The 22,086-nt window shown below is 31.7% G+C and overlaps 1 protein-coding gene across 1 annotated transcript in view; it reads right to left on the reverse strand.

Moving 5' to 3' along the window:
* LOC125044393 (mitogen-activated protein kinase 1-like) overlaps positions 1-22,086 on the reverse strand; it is a 31,327-nt gene that overhangs the window by 927 nt on the left and 8,314 nt on the right. The window contains exons 2-8 of the mRNA XM_047641037.1: positions 17,678-17,804; positions 16,257-16,367; positions 15,812-15,946; positions 15,532-15,648; positions 11,764-11,931; positions 7,378-7,566; positions 1-7,163 (exon numbers count right to left, since the gene is read on the reverse strand). The exon at positions 1-7,163 is cut by the window's left edge and continues 927 nt beyond it. Coding sequence (XP_047496993.1) covers positions 7,026-7,163; positions 7,378-7,566; positions 11,764-11,931; positions 15,532-15,648; positions 15,812-15,946; positions 16,257-16,367; positions 17,678-17,804 — 985 coding nt within the window. The 3' untranslated portion in view covers positions 1-7,025. The remainder of the gene's footprint in view (positions 7,164-7,377; positions 7,567-11,763; positions 11,932-15,531; positions 15,649-15,811; positions 15,947-16,256; positions 16,368-17,677; positions 17,805-22,086) is intronic.

The raw sequence follows: 22,086 nt of genomic DNA on the forward strand, positions 1-22,086 counted from the left end.
GGGGAAAGGAAATTAAATAAGATTAAAAATATATACTAAACAAAAGTATGCCGACTTTGGTTTATCTGGAAATGTACGGCTCCTTACAGACAAGAGCTGGCATAGTGCTTGGATTGGTCTCTCTCTACAATTCTTCTGCAAGATTGTCAACCAAATACAAAGCCCACCTAGGACACGAATTCTTAAATCACCCAATAATTCTGTTCTCAATCTTCAACTGCATTTTTTATTTTTTTTATTATTTTTTATTTTTTTCCCCCCTCAAATATAATAAGGAATATCTTTTAGATTTTTTTTTTTTCTGTTCTTTCATGGGATTTTATAATCTTCCGGAAAACTTTCCCTATCTTTATTATTATTGTTATCTTTTTATTATCTCCAAGACATCCTGACTACAAGGTGGTACTTGAATCAATAACATCTATACCTTGATTATAAACTTACTCATTCTACTTGGTAGCATTGACAATGTTCAGCAAATAGTTTTTATCACAGGCTGGATAACGTCTGCAGCTGTCGTGGGTTAATGCGGATATTTTGAAAGTATCCTCATCGGAAACAACACCTACGTTTCGTTAACCAGCACCTATATACATTATTTCCTGAACATATAAAAAATCACCACTTACTGCTAGTGTTATGACTTCTCTATCGGTAGTTTGTACTCTTTGACTTGACTGTAAATGGTTATTACTGTAGGGTAAGAATTATTGCTAACTCACTGATTACCAATTCTATTTTATTTTCTTTTTTCTTGTAATAGTTATGTGCCTCTTTTTTCTTTTTTTTCTTTTTAATTATTTTTATGGCTCTTCTAGGGCAATTTTATACTTTCCACTATTTTTGCAAACAAAAATTGTAGTAAAGCAGTGAGATTATCAATGAAAAAAAAAAGGAAAAAGAGAGAAAAAAAAAAAAAGAGTGATTTAAGAACCCCACCCCAGTTCACATGTCGAGTGGAATGTCTCAAACGCGAGGAGAATTAAGGTTGATGGAGACGGGAGGAGAAATCAGCATTTCACACAACCACCAATCGTGAGTCTTACCTGAAAATTTTGAATTCTCTCTTTTTCTGAACAAATTTTATCTGAAATTTACCCACTGACTTCTATTCTCTCATGACAAAATCCAATTTCCAAGTAAGACTCACGATATCTGATCCTGTCATATAATATCAATGTGCACTGCAGGACCTTGACATATTTTATATGAATAGAAGTATTATGAACCACAGATTTCCAAAGATATTACAATCAAGGAATTCACATAAAACCATATTACTGTTCATCATTTTGTCAAGTTTGTATCTTCTTATGTGAACACTTAAGGCTCATAACGACATGTCAACATATAAGATGTCTCGTAACCTTCACCTGTTGAGATCCGTTTGCAAAATAAACGCGTATTCATAACAATTCCATAAAGAAATGAACTGGTAAATGCTGCAATCAACATCATTCAATACACATAAAAAGGAAAAAGGAAAAAATTCACAAAAAGGACAATCTACCAACTCATTTAAGGATATGGCATAGAGAACATCACAATGGGCAGGCAGGTGAACAAAATTTAACAGCATTTTCCACTAGGTGTTAATCTTTGTATTCAACCTTTCCTTCCTGCATCTAACAGAATAGCAATCTCACCGATACTGTTGCTGGACTTTAAGTATTTTTTTTATTTTTTTTTTTTTTTTTAAGGTTCGCTGAATTTCTTCCAGGACAATCCATGGTTAAAATGATGGTAACCGAATGCTACACGCAATTATTCTTACTACCTACCCCACAAGTGATGACATCCACTATAGTAACCAGAATCACTGTGCTGTTAGGTGACAATGCCTTAGTGCCTCACGTAATATAAGTTTACTCCATTCTGAATGACCATGGAGGCAATGAAAACATGTTACCTATTATTTGAAATCCTGAATTAGACTTCTAAGAATATCTTTTAACATCATATGTAGGATGAATTACTTTGACCAAAGCCCCACCTAACTGGCTCTTTTGTGCTGAGCTCATATCCTATAAAAGTCTTGATACTGGAATTAATTTTTTTTTTTCTCTCTCTCTTCTTCCTCTCCTTCTTTCTCTTTAGATGTGATACAGATTTCTACTCAAGTGGGACTTTAGTATAACAGCATACTAAGTGAGACATATATATATAGTATACTTTTTTTTTTCTTTTAGCAATATGAAACAAATTCTCCTAAACAAGATACACATGTACAGTATTGTACAATTTTACACAAAAAGACATTATAGATTGTACAAACACATTTGCCAACTCTTAAGAAATCACAGATACTTACAGGATCAACATGGTCATATCTAAATGTAGCAAGTCTGACCTAACATCTCACATTAGCAATAAACTGGTGGAAAGTCTGAGAATACCTACTATATTTCTAAGATTAGGGGTGGTAGAAGTCCATTTCACTTAGTGAGGCACAAGAGTTCTTAGACAACTGCCAAGAAAGGTACATGGCTTCTTTATTTCCTTCTCTTACATCATTGTCAAAACTTATTATTGTCTATGCTATGAATTCAAAGTGGGCATGACATCCTGGCATTTGTATGAGAACCTTGAGCACGAGTCATTTGCTATAGAAAAGATGGGAATCGAGTCAACCAGAATGTCTCCTACTCTCCAAGGTTAAAAAATGTATTGAAGGAACTGTCCACAGGCCTTCAACTGGGAATCTGTTGATCCTCTACTTGCATAACAACAGATAAAAGTATGAGCTCTTCGACACTACCCATAAGGCTGACGGTCACAGCATCACATAAGCACTATTGCACAAGGGTTTTTTTTTTTTTTTTTTTTTTTTTTTTTACACCACGAACATGGGATTACTGTAGTTGCTCTGTCTTTGGAAATCACACTTCCACGACATGGTTGATATTCTTGTTCTGATGATTGAAAAATCTTGCTATTGAAGAAGGTTCTTTAATCTATGATCACTTGGATTACATTTTTGCTGACTAAATTTACCGGTTTGAGCACAATAGTCTTACTTTCCCTTTGCTGATTTAGTTCAAAAAAGAAAAAAATATATATTGCTGTGCTAAGATATATCTGAACTCTGTATTACATTTTACTGGTCTTAGACAAAGCTCTTTTTGATGTAACTAAGCTAGAACACATTACAATTTTGCATGTCAAACTGAAATACATGCCAAGACAGTGTTAGCTGCCTCCTATGCTGAAATTCTTAAAGACCATGATTCAGATGCAAAACAAAAAAATCTAGATGCATAATAATTAAACAATAGAATTCTTTCATGTATAAAAAAAGGAAAAGGTGAATATATCAGTACCAACAATGCCTGAAAAAGCATGATAAATGGTTATAAAACTAATGTTCATCATCACAATAAAGTAACCATATCCTTTGTAACAATGAGGAACATCAATTGTAATATTAATCAAAATCAATAAAAAAAAGCAAGCAGATATAAATATTCGTGAACTTCCTCATGTTTCAGTGGTATTGCAATGTCATTGTTTTCTGCGTACAATTCTACGGATACTTTCATTTTTTTTCAAGAATGGTGACGGTGCCTTGGCAGATCAGCATCTCTGTCTGCTCTCCACCTCTCAATCATAGGCTAGCAGTTCTTAACTCCCATGCTATGTAAGACAAGAAGACAAACTCATCACTGTTTATGTAATCCTCAATAAGAATGACGACTTGGGAAACAAAATATGATCCTTCTTTATCATTTTGTACTTTAATATATTTTGGTTTTGTAGTAGTGACATGTATCATAAATAAAGAGAAAAAAAAAATGAACTGCCTAATTTCTTTCTTTTTTTTAACTTCTTTTTTAAATAGCTTAATTATAGTTTATATTCTTTCTCACAAACAATACTAGTTGAACAAATAATGCCCAAGCTAGCAAGAGATTGTCAATTTTCTTACTCTCATGATGGTTCAGTGTCATACAGACCCATGCTACTATGCTAGCAATACACTGGCACAGTCTTTAACTGTTTCTTTGATCTTCATTTACAGAAAGAGTATTCAAGAGATTTTTGGTCTTTACTTTTACCTCCAACATTCCCTCCCATACATTACTTCTTATTCATAAGTTGACAGGGGGAATATTCTACAAGAAATGTGCTCTTTCCACAGCAACACACTGTAAACATTATACAAGGTGATCCTAAAATTATGTCATGCTGAATACCAGTGGAAGGGCTCAGAGGTGCTTCTCATATTAGCAAAATGGTCACACTAGAAAAACAGGTGTGACAAAGTATATATATTTATATTCATAATCTCAATAACAGAGAATATTTTCAACTATTACTGAAATTCATTATGGGCCTTTTTTTTTTACTTTAAAGCATCCTGAATCCTGAATCTTCTATCTTGAAGTCATTCTGTTTTACATTACAATTCTTGAGTCTAACCATATAAATATCTTACGAGTTTAAGGAAAGAACTCGGCAAACTGTGGGCATCTGACGTAAGTTCAACATCGCACCTTTTAACATGTTACTAATATTGTGATAGCAATGATGAAAAATCCAACACTGACCTAATTCATGGATCACCCCAATGTGAGGGAACAATGTGATACAAATAATATGACATACACACACACACACAGATACATTTACCACAACTGTCTATGAGCTAGAATACCAGTATCAATAGACAGTAACTAATGCCTCCTTACAGATCTCAATGGCCTCTGCTGTCTACCTTTCAACAGAATTCCTGGAGGTCTGATTTCCAACTTTCATGGAGTGTATTCAATTCTGCAAATTGGTTATTAACAAACAGACCAAGATTTACACCGTACATCAAGAGATATCATTAGTTTTCAGAGATGTCATGCTTAATTGTAATATAACATTTAACTTGTATATTCCATAAAAAAGAAAAGAAAAATGGTGGGGGGGAGGGGGGAGGGGGGGAAATATATAAATGGAAGTCCAAAAGGGGGTACTTTTAAAAAACAGAATACACATAATTCACAAATATTTCAAAACGACTTCAGAAGATACAAGAATAATTTGAGGTGTATAGATTAATCTCAATGTTAAAACTATAAATGCAAAAAGCAGGGATGAATTCTGCTGTCTTGAGTACGGGCGACCGAGTAGGATGCCTCCCACTGCTCGCTCGTGGCTCTTGGACCCCTCCCGACAATAGTGGGAAGTGATATGCTTGTTGCAAAATTCCTGGGACCTCATCATGTAAGGCATCAACGTCTGAATTCTCTCCACTCCTTCATCAAAGCCACACTCAAATGAACCTTATCACCAGCACTTCAGTTAATTTTTTTTTTTTTCTACATTCCTTAAGTCAACTCTAAAAAGTTCTACAAATACTTATAAAAAACATGAATGTGTGACATCCTCAGCACTTCATCCTAAAAAGGGTACCAGAGGTTTCCAATATATATAAGTTAATTCTGGCTTTCATAGCCAATCAATAATTACCAAAAAAGAAAAAAGAAAAAAAAAAAAAAGGAACGAAAAAAAATAACAGAAAAATTCTCCTGTAGTAAATCCTCCTCCAAAATTTTTACTAGCTAATAGCAGATTTATTCACATGTCAGATTTGGTATATGAAACCGCTCTCAAAGTATTTAGGCTAATGCAGAATACAGAGAGTGAACTACTGCATAGATAAATGGAAAGGAGTAGTGGTAAAGGGCAGGGAATTTTTTGACAAGTGAAAAATTTATAAATTGCTAAGGATATACAAGTTAACCAATGTCTTAGAAATAATGGTTCATCAACAGCCTGTAAATTATATTGCCTGCTCCCAGAATTAATGGTTTTATGACCCAAGGATAATAATCCACCAACTCCTTAAATTAATGGTCCACTCGTGTCCTGTGAGATATGGGTCACCCACTGATAGCCTCCCACTAACTTCCTAGGAATACAGGTTAACAGTCAACCAACACAATAATACAAACTAACGAATCCTAAGGAGTATGGAGAGCTTTCCACTAGCCGTTCAATCTGTGTGTAAAACAATTACAGCAAAACAAATTGTAGATCGCTACAAAAATAGTAATGCTACCATATGTGATACACAACTCGGAAATTCCATCACAAATACACTTTTTGATATATAACTTCCCTATTGTGACATGCCCCCAAGACAAACAACATCAAAACATTTGCAAGAAATTTTTCCAACAGAAGAAAACCCAATTACTAAGCAGCATTCCAACAGGAAGAGAATCACTGCTTTTAAAGTAATGCTTCTTTTTTTTTACCTTTTTTTCTCTCTTTTTTTTTTTCTTTGAACAGTAAACCACCAGCCACCAGGAGTTTGAATTTTAGCAATACAGAAACATGCCGAGCTGGTATAACTGAGGAGCAACCAAATATGTGTATTTGCTTGCAAACGATCAGTCATCTGCTTCCTAAGAGCAATGAATCTCTAGCCTGAAAGCCAGTATTGTCCAAATGAAACAAAGGTTGAGTGAGGTGCCACAAGACTGAAATGCATCACTAGCATCATGGAAGCACCCTTCCTCAAGACCACACATTTTTCAGCCATCAACTGGTAAGTTCCCAGCAATCTTTCAATCATCAAAGAGCATTTCCTGTCACAAACGATAGAAAGAGGGCTCTCTGCAGGCACGCTTCCTAGACGAGACACTTTATCAGTTTTGCACATTTTGCCTGATAACTCACTTAGAAGAGAGGCACTTCATCCAAGACATATTTCTTTCATCTACTTTTTAATTTTATTAATTTAATTATTTATTTTTATTTTTATTTTTGTTTTATTTTTTTAGTGCTAGAAAATTTGTTTAGATCCTTCACATACTCCTGTGTTTTAAGTCTTATTCCTATATATTTTTTCCAACTGATTTTTATGATAAAGCACTTTATCACATACACTTATTCGGCAGACAGGTGATCTCCCTTTGGGGATTATTGAACGATTCCTTGTAGTATTCCAAAGATGAATGCCACCAATCAGTAGGTCTCCTCTAGAATGTACCCTTCGTCTCTTGTAATAATGCTAAGCCATGTCTTTGTATTCAGTTCTGCTGCATAGCCTGTTCTGTTGTAAGCCTCTGCTTAAAGAGTACAGTTTCTTCAAAAATTAATTCCTTGAGCTTTTCCTTTGGCAGGTCATCAAGTTCCATCTCAAATTTAAATGGTTCTTCAGCTACAGGCTGAAAGACAAAAATATACTCAGTCAATTGCACATCAGAAAAATTGCTACACAAGTAGTAATAAGAACAACAGCTGAAATGGGGAGGATTTGAATAATTTAATACGCAAACTTTCACCTTCTATCAAGCCTCAACATTCTATGAATTCTTTAAACCCATCCTAATCATTTCATTCAAACTAGGATCTGAAAAGGGCAAGCTACAAAATACAAACCTCATCAGCTGGGTCATAATACTGCTCTAAGTATGGGTGTGCTAGAGCCTCTTCCACAGTGATGCGCTTGTGGGGGTTGAAGGTCAGCATTTTGTCCAACAAATCCAAGGCTTTTGGGTCAGCATTGGGATACAGCTTTGTCCATGGCACCTTTGGCTTGTTTGGTAGAGACTGGAGATAACTTCTAGCCTGAAAAGGATAAAAAATTAATTCCACTATGGAATTAAGAGCAAAAGCATTGACCCATTTATGATACAAGTAATATCTGTAGATGATCCCTAACCTGTTCTCCAGAGTTACCTTTTTTTCAATAAAAATCTTACTCCATTTGAGACTGTTGATGAGTGAAATAATTCCAACTAATATATAAAAAATAATTCCTGTACTTCATACTTTCAACCCAAGGTTGCCGGGATGGCATGTTTTTTCATTTATTAATTTTCTTTACAGACAGATGGCTTTACAAGTGCTCAATCACAAGGACCCAATTAGTACTAGTACTACCTATCTCACCCTTCACTTTGATTTTAAGACAGATTCTCTTCTAGAGTTTGTTGCTATTGATATAACTAATAGCCTTATAATAATCATAACATCAATTATAATAATAACATTGACAATAATAGCATTAGATAAAATTATTTTCCTCCAAAAGCTGAAGGGAAGGGAAATCAGTTGATGCCATATAGGTGTACTTAATAGCTCCTTGGTGGCTGTGCACTCATGAAGCCATCTATGTGCAAACAAAATTCCCAAAGGATAACTACAGACAGCAGTGCAGTTCTGTGCTATTCTGTTCTGTTCTGTACTTTCTTTTTATTTACTACTGCAAATGACAACCAGAACCTTACTTATCTAAATTTATTCTCTTGCTTTTGACTGTATGTTACATCTTGCTACTTGGAAGAGTTCCCTGAAGTTGTACAATTATTTTCCCAATACATTCCTCCTTGTTTAATTTTTTTCCCATTTCTACTAATTTTCCATTCATATTTCAGTCATAATAAATACAAAGGTACTTACAACTTACACAAGAATATATCAATATCTAAAATATAAAATGCACTAATAAGTATACTGTATACTGCTGCAATGGAATCTGCACTGTGCAAACAATCTATTACTAAATGACATCAATTCCTGTAGAAAAAGGGATGAATGAGAATAAAAACCTTTACCGGACAAGAGATGTATCTGGATGGTTTTGATTACATCTTCGTTGCAAATATATGTGTCAGCAATTTTACAAAACATGTATCTATATATCAAATAGGAGCTAAAGATTCACCAGCTGCTATCTTGGATAATGTACCATTTACATTCCCCTCTATTGCCATGTGTGCAGCTTCTATTATTTTTCCTTTGTTCATTCCATTTTTCATGAAACACTCCTGTACACTTCCAGTCTGGTTGATATCCGACTTTATCCACAAGCACCACCAAAGTGTTGGGTGTTCTATGGGGATGGACATCAGCTCAATCAATGTTTGTTGATCCTGGTGCTGAAACCATATCCTGTTGTACTATAATAAGATTTATTGTCTCTACTTCAGGGTATGCAGAAAATAATATTGTTGAAGTTATTTGTGAACACATTCCTGTATTGTATTAAAGGGGCCTACCTTGCTCTAGTTATTTTATCATAAAAAGATATCAGCTTTAGATAACTACTTGATTGTATTGAATGTTTTAAAGTATATAATTGCACTTCATTACATATTTATATTTTTCAACCCAATGCTGCAGGGAAAATAAATAAAAAATGGGGGAAATGCTGAGCTCATTTTCTATATTTTTTATGAAATGTCTCTGCACAGAGATGGCTCTGCTAGTGCTTAGCCACAAAGGAGTCAATTAGTAGACTTTGTGACCTTACGTGATTTGAATTGGTGGGAAAAATGTATTTTTTACTAGTGCTATGAATACTGATGGTGTTATTTTTATTATAAACATTATAATTACTATAATGTTATAAACAGCAAAATAAGATAACGTAAAATGTTTTCGTAAATCAAAGAAAAGGGCAAACAGGCGAGACAGTCAGTACTTGTAATTAGCTCATTGGTGACTAAGTACAAGTGTAGCCATCTATGTGTTAAAACAATCAATCAAGTAACTAACAGTGGGCATTGCACATACGTACACATTATGCCCGTCGGCATTGGGTTAAATCTCATTATAAAAAAATGGATGGCAATTTCAACACAAAATCATTATAATCATATAATCCTAGCATGAATACAACATATCCACAATTGTGAGAATTATAGAAGCACATGCATAAAATAAAGAGTGCAAGAGATACTGAAGATGTTAAATCATTTCCACACATCATATGGGGGGGGGGGGGGTCACCGAGAGGTTAGAATTTCCAAAGAGGTTTATATGCATGTGAACACATGCACATAAGGTTAGCCATTTGAGTCATCCTCATTTGTGGTTTGTTATGACACCCTGAGGCATCATAAACCACTCAATCTGTGGCATGCAACTGTATGCCGCGGCGACGCGTCAAAGCACTACGAGCCGGTGATTCGGCTTAATGTACCGAACTCCCTCGCTCAAAGTTGGCACGTTGCCATTGATCTCCGGAGCGTAGAGTTTTCTTTTTATTTTCTCCATTCGTCATCAAGGATTTAATAGGACTAAACCCATATTTACGTACAGGAAGAATTATAAGTTACCCATCATTCAATATCAATTTCTTTAATAGACTTAAAATATAGGCTATTGGGTATAAGGAACCACTTTAGAGTTTGTACTCAGTCATTTGCATGCTTTATCTATTTAAAAAATTGAATGAAAATCCTCAGACGCCAGGACGGGATGGATTATGGCACCTACGGCCTTTTTTACTGGAAACGCATGAAAGAGGTGCAATAGCTGTTTAAACTCAATTCCAAAGGCCATTATTTCAGAGTAGGTGCCATTGTGTACTATCATCTTCAGCATAAAATAATTGACATCTTGCTTATTTTTTTTAAACTAACCCAATGTCACCGGGAAAATGCTGTGCTTTTCTGTGAAATGTCTCTGTACATAGATGGCTCTGCTATGCTTAGCCACAAATGAGCCAATTAGTAGACTTTGTGACCTTACTTGATTTAACCTTTCCTTGAATTGACAGGATTTTTTTTTTCTTTCTTTCTTTTTACTAATACTATGAATATCAATGATGTTATTTTTATCATAGACATTATAACTACTATAATGTTATAAACATTAGTAACACCAAAATATGATAGAGTAAAATATTTTCGTAAATCAAGGGAAGGGGTAAACGGGCAGACAGGAAGTATTCGCAATTGCCTCATTGGTGACTTAGTACAACTGTACCCAACTATGTGTAAAAACAATTAATAAAGTAATCATAATGAAGTGCTCTTTATGACGGACCAATTTCAAATCAAACCAAATTTGAAGATGGTGGATGGTATCGACTCGTACTGTGAAGCCAAACTAAAACATTAGTATCATTATTTATCTTAAAAGACAAGAAGCTGCCCACAAATAACCCTGACAGCACTGTTTACTGCAGCAGATGCAATAAATCTTACCAGAATGAAACAGGATATGGTTTTCAACCAGGATCCTTGAACAGTGAGTCAACATCTATTACCATAGATCTTCCACTGCCTTTCTGATAGACTTAGATGAAGCTGGATATCTACCAGAGTAGAAGCAAACAAAAGTGATCTACAAAGGATTGCATAAACCAGGGGGGGTGGATGCTGCACACACAATAGAGGAGAAAGCATCGCATTGGGCAATTTCGAATTTTCCGAGGCCATCGCAATAGTTTGTTGGATAACAGATGTCACGTTAATCTTCAGCATGTTTGATATATACAGGTTTTGAAATCTTACTGATACATGTACTTCTGATAATGATATAACTGAAACTGGTCAAACACATCTCCTGTGCTGTGAAGATATTCACTCTCATTCATACTGTTTCCTACATTTGTGTTAACAAGTGTAAATCAACTCATGAAAGGCAGTGCATTTAATCCACTCATTGTGTTTACCTAACAAAATTCTTTAATCTGAAAGGTTGTTTGTTATGATTTATGTTCCAGTGGTCTTTATTCACAAGTTAAAAAAATAAAGAGTTCTAGTCCAATTCTGAAAGGCTACAACTCCCATACAGATGCACAGCACACAACTCTACCATATCATACAAAATAATCAACCCCTAACTGATACCCATCATCAGACATAATTTTCCCATTCTAAATGCTCTTCCTTAAGGAGCTAATAAAGGCCGATATACCCACATCAAGCCTAAAATTTCAGTCATCCATAATCCCTAAAGACCCAAGGAGGGGGGGGGGGGAGGATGTAAATCTATGCTAAACAATCCACTTCAAAGACACTCCAATTTTACCTTCTCATTGATGATACAATCCAGGTCTTCTTGGCATGGAGAACCAAGGATACCCAGAATGTGGTTGAGCTGGTCCAGGTAATGCTTGCCCGGGAACAGTGGACGGTTGGATAACATTTCTGCTAGAATACATCCTACCGACCAGATGTCAATAGACTTTGTGTAGCCCTGTCAAGAGAGAGAGAGAGAGTGGTTATTAAATGTGTAACACGGAAAGTTAGCCAATGAACTCATACTAGATACCATTTTTTCCGAAATCAAATGGTTTGACCTGTTGACAGCATACACTCTACACTGAGCCTGCATTCATGCATAAACTATTAAGTACATGTCTGAAAAATATTCCTCTTGATTTTGGTCATACGTCATTCCATTAGTGACCCAAATTTTGGATCATAGTGACAATAATAAAGATACTTAAAAGCATATTAATCCTTTCATTTTTTTTTTTTTTTTTTAAGTGAAACTATTCATTCTAGGTTAGAATACTTCACATGAGGTATATATCATCATCTCTGGCCTACTCTGCTTACCCCTTCCCTGAAATGGCAGGAAAAAAAATGAGAAAACAAGAAACTGCACAGAATTTCTCAATGACTTCTGCTCTGGTCTCTGCCTCACCCTGACCATGACTACCCCCAAAATTCTTCCTCTGCCTTTCTGCCACCCAAGTTATTGATTTTGAAAAAGAATAAAAGAAAAGAAAAGAAGAAAAGAAAAGAAGAAAACAAAAGAAGAAAAGAAAAGGAAGAAAAGAAGAAGAAAAGAAAAGAAGAAAAGAAAAGAAGAAAAGAAAAGAAGAAAAGAAAAGAAGAAAAGAAAAGAAGAAAAGAAAAGAAGAAAAGAAAAGAAGAAAAGAAAAGGAAGAAAAGAAGAAGAAAAGAAAAAGAAGAAAAAGAAGAAAAGAAAAAGAAGAAGAAAAGAAGGAAAGAAGGAAAGACAGAAAGAAGGAAAGGGAGAAAAAGGGAAAGAAGGAAAGAGAGAAAGAAGGAAAGAGAGAAAAAAGGGAAAAGAGAAAAAGGGAAAGAAGGAAAGAAGAAAAGAAAGAGAGAAGGAAAGAGAGAAGGAAAGAAAGAAGGAAAGAAGGAGAGAAGGAAAGAAGGAGAGAAGGAAAGAAGGAGAGAAGGAAAGAAGGAAAGAAGGAGAAAAGGAAAGAAGGAGAGAAGGAAAGAAGGAGAAAAGGAAAGAAAGAGAAATAGAAAGAAAGAGAAATAGAAAGGAGAGAAGGAAAGAAAGAAAGAAAAAACATGAAAAACCACCGCCCATCCCCCTAGTCAGCTGCCAACCCTCTATCCAAGACCCATCTGCTACCAACCCACTATGCAGGCCTTGATGCCCACTCCTACCATGCTGACACTTCTTGGATCTGTGCTCGGGCAAGGACATTCACAATAAAGCCTCTTGTGCCGTGAAGACAAGAAAACTCCTCTGATGAGAACTATGAACTCATTGAAGAAAGAAAACGGTGACAACCTTGAGATTGACTTTGATATGCAATTATGAATATATAGGTATGTTCACATCATATGGCCATATGATTGGATGTTTGTATGTATGTATGCATACAAACATCCAATCATATGTGTGTGTGTATTATATATATATACATATGTATGTCTGTATGTGTATGTATATATACATATGTATGTCTGTATATATATGTATATATACATATGTATGTCTGTATGTACATGTATATATACATATGTATGTCTGTATGTATATATACATATGTATGTCTGTATGTATATATACATATGTATGTCTGTATGTATATGTATATATACATATGTATGTCTGTATGTATATGTATATATACATATGTATATGTATGTATGTATATGTATAAATACATATGTATATGTATGTATATGTATAAATACATATGTATATGTATGTATGTATATGTATAAATACATATGTATATGTATGTATGTATATGTATAAATACATATGTATATGTATGTATGTATATGTATATATACATATGTATATGTCTGTATGTATATGTATATATACATATGTATGTCTGTATGTATGTCTGTATGTATATTTATATATACAAATGTATATGTCTGTATGTATATTATATAACAAATATATATATATATATGTGTGTGTGCATATGTGTGTGTGTGTGTGTGTGTGTGTGTGTGTGTGTGTGTGTGTGTGTGTGTGTGTGTGTGTGTGTGTGTGTGTGTGTGTGTGTGTGTGTCTAGATTATATATATATATATATATATATATATATATATATATATATATATATATATATTTCCAGCTTATAGTCAGGAAAATGAACCTTAATTCTGGTTATCAGAAGATGCATTCAAGAAATTGTTAGGCAATGTCCAGCATCTAGGTTTTTTTGCCATGACAAAGTGGGATGTCATCTATCTTGATTGGGTTAAAAAACACAGCATTTTATTCCTTCACATCCCTTATTTATAATCAAATGTTAAAAAAAGGCCTTTCTAGCTAAATTTCCCACTAACAACTAACCTGGCACAATAAATTACAATTCAGTATCCCCTAAAAAAAATCAAAAGTTAATTCCAATGATAAGTGTGCAAGACGCTCACATAAATCAAGATAATTTTAATTTCACATATGAATAAGCCTTTATAATACAGACCCGCTCCTAAATACTAATTCATGAGACTCAAACACAAAAAAAAAAATTCTTAATAGTTATTAAAACAAAATTCTCACAGTGCCATCTCACTTCTCCAGATGTTCCTATTCTACATCTAATCATAACATGACAGGTTATACAAAGCTGCTATAGCGTAATGAATGCTTGTTTAAGTCACACCAAACTAAGAAAGATGATGCTCCTTCATAACTTTAACAAAATAAAACAACTTAAGGAATTTTGTGTTTGCCATCGTTCCCCTCAATTCCTCAAAGAAAAAGGAATGTTAATCAGGGCTGTGGAGTCGGAGTCGAAGTCGGAAGGAATTTGGTGTTGCTGGATTGGGAGTCGGTAAAAATGTTCCAATTCGGACTCTGACTCTCACCTCAACATAAATTGTATTTTTCATTTTGCCATGGTCGAATATATCTTTTAATTAAAGAACAATGATTTATTTTTTATTTTTTTTATTTTTTTTTAGAATATAAAATAAAGAGGTCACAACAGCATAGCTATAATCGTTTGACTCAAACCTTTTAAGAACATGGGTTAACAGGTAGCCTGTAGTTGTTATGAAATCCTTATTTTTTTATTATAGTTAGGGATCAGAGTCGGAGTCAGAGTCAGTCAGAATTCAAGGAGTCAGGTGTTTTGAGTACCGACTCCACAGTCCTGATTTTAAAACATTTAGTATCAAGACCATGCACATAAATAATCTATACCTAATTCCAGTGGAGCTGGAATATTCTCAGAGTGCAGTGGCCATGCAGTCTGATACCACAAAAGTTGGTAGCTTTGTTATTTGACATCGAGTGATGAAAATATAGATCACTTAATATAAGGAACTAATTTACAATGTTAACAAACACACTCATCTTCAAGGTCTATGTTTACTCAAAATTTACAAGAGTAGGTCTACATTCACCAGCTACCTGTATCCACAACACCATGACTAAATTCTATTTTTATTTGATATTTGTGTAGATATATTTTTCATTTTTATTCTTTCTAAAATAAAAGGTAAAAACATATCAAATATCATATATATATATAAAAAAAATATCGATTGGAATAGAAAAAAAATATATATATATATAAGTTCTTTCTTCTCAAATGTACAAATAATAAACCTACCTTAGAGTTCAGCATGATCTCAGGTGCACGGTACCAACGAGTTGCAACATACTCGGTCAGGAAACCTGTGTGGTCGTGCTCTGGATCAGCCACACGAGCCAAGCCAAAGTCACAGATCTGCGATTGAATGAGACTTAGTATCAGAAAAGTAATTGTGATAACCAAAGTTTTACAAACCAGCTTAAGCAAACCATTATCACCGAACAGGCTTGCACATAAACATCGAAATACCAAAACCAACCAATATAGAAAATGAGACAAAAAGAATGGAAATGTCTACCTTCAGGTCACATGTGGTATTTAGCAGCAAATTAGAAGGCTTCAGGTCACGGTGAAGAACATTTGCCGAGTGGATGTACTTCAACCCTCGAAGAATTTGATAAAGGAAGTAGCAAATGTGGTCATTACTCAGTTTCTGGAATCATAATAACAAAATTAGATGATGTGGGTTCCTTACTAATCTCTCCCTGTAAGTGGAAAAAATAAGTAAATATAGAACTAGTTCAATACACTGCAAAGCCTTGTAATGAAGTCACTGTCAGTTACTTTATTCTTCAAAATATTTTTGCATTTAAAAAACAACATTTGGTTATCAGACTGCCTGTACATTATTAATCATTAACAAAGAGCACTTATGACTACAAATAATTCATCATGGTAAATACTACACCACTGCCAAACCAAGAAATCACACAATGTCTTTCAAGCTGCACCCTTGGCCTTACCTGAGATTTAAGTAACTTGTACAAGTCAGTCTCCATAAGACACTGAACAATATAAACATCCTTCATTTGATCTATGCTCGTGGCTCGTATTATATCACGGATGTCTATTACCTGAAAGAGTAAACACTTATAAACAAAAGAAAATTCTAGGAAACAAGAAATTACTAGATGCTATGATATGAGTCCCAAGCAAAATATTTTCCAAATAACATCTAAATGATTAAAATGACAGCAAGGAGACTATTAGTTACAGCCATTATATTTTTGAAGATTTGTCCCTGAATAAGCTACAAAAGCATGAATGAACTTATGTTATCATTAATAACTGATAAGTAAAAATCATCATCATTTAAACTGAAAATCCTTCAATTCTGTGACTAAACAATACGTATGGAGAGACATGCAAATGTATTGTTTACAAAAATGCAATTTTCTGAAGAGTAACTGGTATAAGATGTACCTTACCCATACTTCCCAAATATAAGTACAGCTTCTCCACATATAAAACATTACTGACAATTACACTGAACATCTTATTCACATAAAATACAGCCTCACCATTATGACAGAAGTAGTCATGTGAAGTCCTGTAGTACCCTATGACTGTACGTATCTTGTTTTGATATTAGTCATAAGCTTTCACCATGAGCTAATCAGCAAGTGCTTTGAATTTTATCTTCCCCCCTTTCCTTCTCAGTGTTCACTGGCATTAAAAATACCCAAACTAATATTTACAAGATGCTAAAAGCTATCTCTCCGTGCTGGTAATCTCAGAGGGATATTATGGTATGGATAAGAGCAATCATTTATCAACAAGACCCACATGTAACAAAATATTCTTCACACAAAACAAGACTGCCCTATGGTAAAATTAACTCTCCCTTGGTATCCTGACCAACCTGCATGTAGCAGACAAGCTACATAGGAAATCCCACTGAGGTGGCAATAATAACTATTTACTGTAATATTCCACTTGTGTGTCACCTTCCTAGGAACACACCACATACCATTGTTTTTATGTTCCCTTACATTCCTTCATTTCTAGCTAAGAATTCATAACCAGGCCTAAACATCACTAATTTCAGCACCAAGTCTCTGGATTATAACTCTTAACAGGTGTGGAAAAATAATCTAAAACAAGCAATGGCTTGTTTTATATATATTTATGTACATATATACACATATGCATTTATGTATATATATACATACATACAAGCAAATTGGGTCAATTTCTTCCCAGCTCAACTATTAATCAAGGTCATACAATTTGTTAAAATCAAACAAATAAAAAAACATTCATCCTTCATTCTCACCCAATATTCAAATACAAATTCTCAAGCACCGCTTCATTCACCTGAAGAAAAGAAGCATGCACCAGTAAACTGCAATACTCCTATGGACATTCTGTTATTCGTACTTACATTTTCATGCTTGAACCTTGTTAGAATTTTGATCTCCCGAAGTGTTCTCTGACAGTATGTCTGATGTTCAAAGGGGGATATCTTCTTGATTGCTACCTTAGTTTTGGTCACATTATCATTTGCAGACCTGAAAAAATAATAACAATAATAAGAGCATACATTAGAGATCTGTAAAATGTAAAGTACATAGGATAATGTATGCAAGTCCTTCCAAGGATTGAAATACATAGTATAAGAGTTCAAGTGATCATATTTTCCTTGATCTTCAAACAAAGTGAACATATGTTTCAAAGAACAAAATATATATATATGGCATTGTATTTACATGAATTAGTGACAAAACATTCACCACCCAACTCACTCAATCACACACTCCCCCACACACTGACTGACTATCTCCCACCCACCCATCCACCCACACCCTCGCTCATCATCCGCCCCCCCGCCCACCCGCCCACCCAACCACCCACACCCTCGCTCATCACCCACCCACCCACCCACCCACCCACCCACCCACCCACCCACCCACCCACCCACCCACTCACCCACCCACCCACTCACCCACTCACCCACCCACCCACTCACCCACCCACTCTCTACCTGTTTCTTCCAACCAATCCCAGATAAATAAATAAAAGTCCTCAAAACAGAACCAACCAAGAAGCAAAAATTCTCCTCGCCTAGTAAACGAGGGAGGGCTTTGTATAAAACTTCTTCTTAGAATGAAGTTGAACTCATCCTTGCTGTTTGTGCTTCCCAACCTCTTTAAGAGTCAATTACAGTATAAAACGCATGAACTAATATACTCTCCTAAATGCAATAAAGAAGAAAAAGAAGAAGAAGAAAAATCCTTTAAATTCTTACATATCAAATGGTAAAACCCACCAACTGCACCTTAATGAACATGAAAACAAAATCAATTAATAAATAGAACAATCAAAAAAGGACATGCATTTCCTCCACGAAAAACACCAACAACATTCACAACGAGCCAAATCAACCACAAGTTAAAAAAGAAGAACGAGAAGAAGACAGACAAACAAACAAAAAGAAATGCCACGCAATTCAGACCACGTCAGGTAAGTCGTCCCCTACTCCACCTGTTGGGTATTTCCAGCCGTGCTTCACATCCCTTCGAAAGCTTGGACACCACACATAACAAAGATCCTCTCGTTAGGTTCACTTTACACATCGAGGTAAAGATTATTGGTCATATACTTGATATAGAGTCTCTTAAACCATAGGTGGATTGAGAGACTCGCTATAATTTCCCATCAAGAAATAATGTAACTACAATTATATATAACTACAAAATCATATACGAATATGTAAAATATTAAAATTAATATATATATATACATACATAAACATGTAAATATATACAAAAATATATACATATATATGCATATATACACAAAAAAACATATATACACATATCTACATGAATACACATATATAAAATATATACACATATGTACACAAATATATATATAAATATATATATATATATATATCAATATGGAAATATATGAAAAAAAAACAAAAAAACGTACACAAATCTGTATATATACATATTTACACAAATATATATATACATATATATAAATGTGTATATATATATATATATATATATGTATATATATATAAATAAATATATATATATTCATATACATACATATACATACACATAATATATATATATAATAAATATATATATATACATATATACACAAATATATATGAATATATACATATATACACAAATATATATGTATATATATACATATATACACAAATATATATGTATATATATACATATATACACAAATATATATGTATATATATACATATATACACAAATATATATGTATATATATACATATATACACAAATATATATGTATATATACATATATACACATATATATATGTATATATACATATATACACAAATATATATGTATATATACATATATACACAAATATATATGTATATATACATATATACACAAATATATATGTATATATACATATATACACAAATATATATGTATATATACATATATACACAAATATATATGTATATATACATATATACACAAATATATATGTATATATACATATATACACAAATATATATGTATATATACATATATACACAAATATATATGTATATATACATATATACACATATATATATGTATATATACATATATACACAAATATATATATAAACATATATACACAAATATATATATATACATATATACACAAATATATATATATACATATATACACAAATATATATATATATCTATATACATATAAACACAAATATATATATATATCCATATGCATATAAACACAAATATATATATCTATATACATATAAACACAAATATATATATATATACATATATACACAAATATATATATATATACATACATATATACACAAATATATATATATACATATATACACAAATATATATATATACATATATACACAAATATATATATATATACATATATACACATATATATATATATATACATATATACACAAATATATATATATACATATATACACAAATATATATATATACATATATACACAAATATATATATATACATATATACACAAATATATATATATACATATATACACAAATATATATATATACATATATGTAAAAGGTATGAATGAGAATGAATATCTTCACAATACAAGAGATGTATTTGACCGGTTTCATGTATTTCTGACGAAGACATAGTCGAAACCGGTCAAATACATCTCTTGTATTGTGAAGATATTCATTCTCATTCATACCTTTTATACAATTGTCAACATGAACGCGGTTCATATACATATATACACATATATATATATATACATATATACACATATATATACATATATACACAAATATATATATACATATATACAAATATATATATATACATATATACACAAATATATATATATACATATATACACAAATATATATATACATATATACACAAATATATATATATATATATATATATACAGAAATATATATATATACATATATACAGAAATATATATATACATATATACACAAATATATATATATACATATATACACAAATATATATATATATACATATATACACAAATATATATATACATATATACACAAATATATATATACATATATACACAAATATATATATACATATATACACAAATATATATATATACGTATATACACAAATATATATATACATAAATACAACAAATATATATACATATAAAAACAAATAATATATATATAACACAAATATATAAATATATACACAAATCTAAATAACACAAATATATATATAACACAAAATATATATATATATCACAAATATATATACATATATACATATATACACATTATATATAACATATAAACATATATACAAACAAAATATATATATATATAAACATATATCACAGATAATACATATACATAAAAACATATAGACAAATAAGATATATACATATAAACATATATACACATATTATATACGATATAAACATATATAGCCAGATATATATAGACATATAAACATAGATACATCATGATATATATTATAAATAGAAACATATATTAAACAGATATATATATCATATTAAACATATATACACAGATATATATATATAACATATAAACATACTACACAGATAATATAATATATATATATATACATATAAATACATACCAGATATATATATATATAATATAACTATAACCAATATACTATATATAATATATAATATAAAATTACAATTAAATAAAAAATAAAATATATAATTAAATATAAATATAAAATATATACATAATACAAACTTATAAAATATATTAATAAATATAATAATAAAATAATATTAGTATTATTATAAAATAAATAATAATTACAAAACTTTAAATATTAATAAATATATATAAAAATATATAAATTAAATAATATACATTATATTAATTTCATATATATACATTATATATAAATAAAATACTATATACATTTAAATTATATTATACATATATAATAACAATATATAAATACATAATACATATACACAAATAAACAAAAAATATATATAAATATAATAAACAATAAAATATATAAATAAATATAATACTTATAATATATTAATATATATAATACAATATTAATTAAAACTTTTTGTATTATTATATAATAATATAATATACAATATATTATATAAAATCATTTAAAATATATTTAAAAATTATACATTATTTAATATATTAAATATTAAAAAAATATAAATTTTTATATAAAATCAAACATTATAAAATATATAATACATATAAAATATAAAATATATATAATATATAAATAAAACATCTAAAA

Source organism: Penaeus chinensis, chromosome 35 (genome assembly GCF_019202785.1).
Source record: "Penaeus chinensis breed Huanghai No. 1 chromosome 35, ASM1920278v2, whole genome shotgun sequence".
Classification (NCBI taxonomy): Eukaryota; Metazoa; Arthropoda; class Malacostraca; order Decapoda; family Penaeidae; genus Penaeus; species Penaeus chinensis.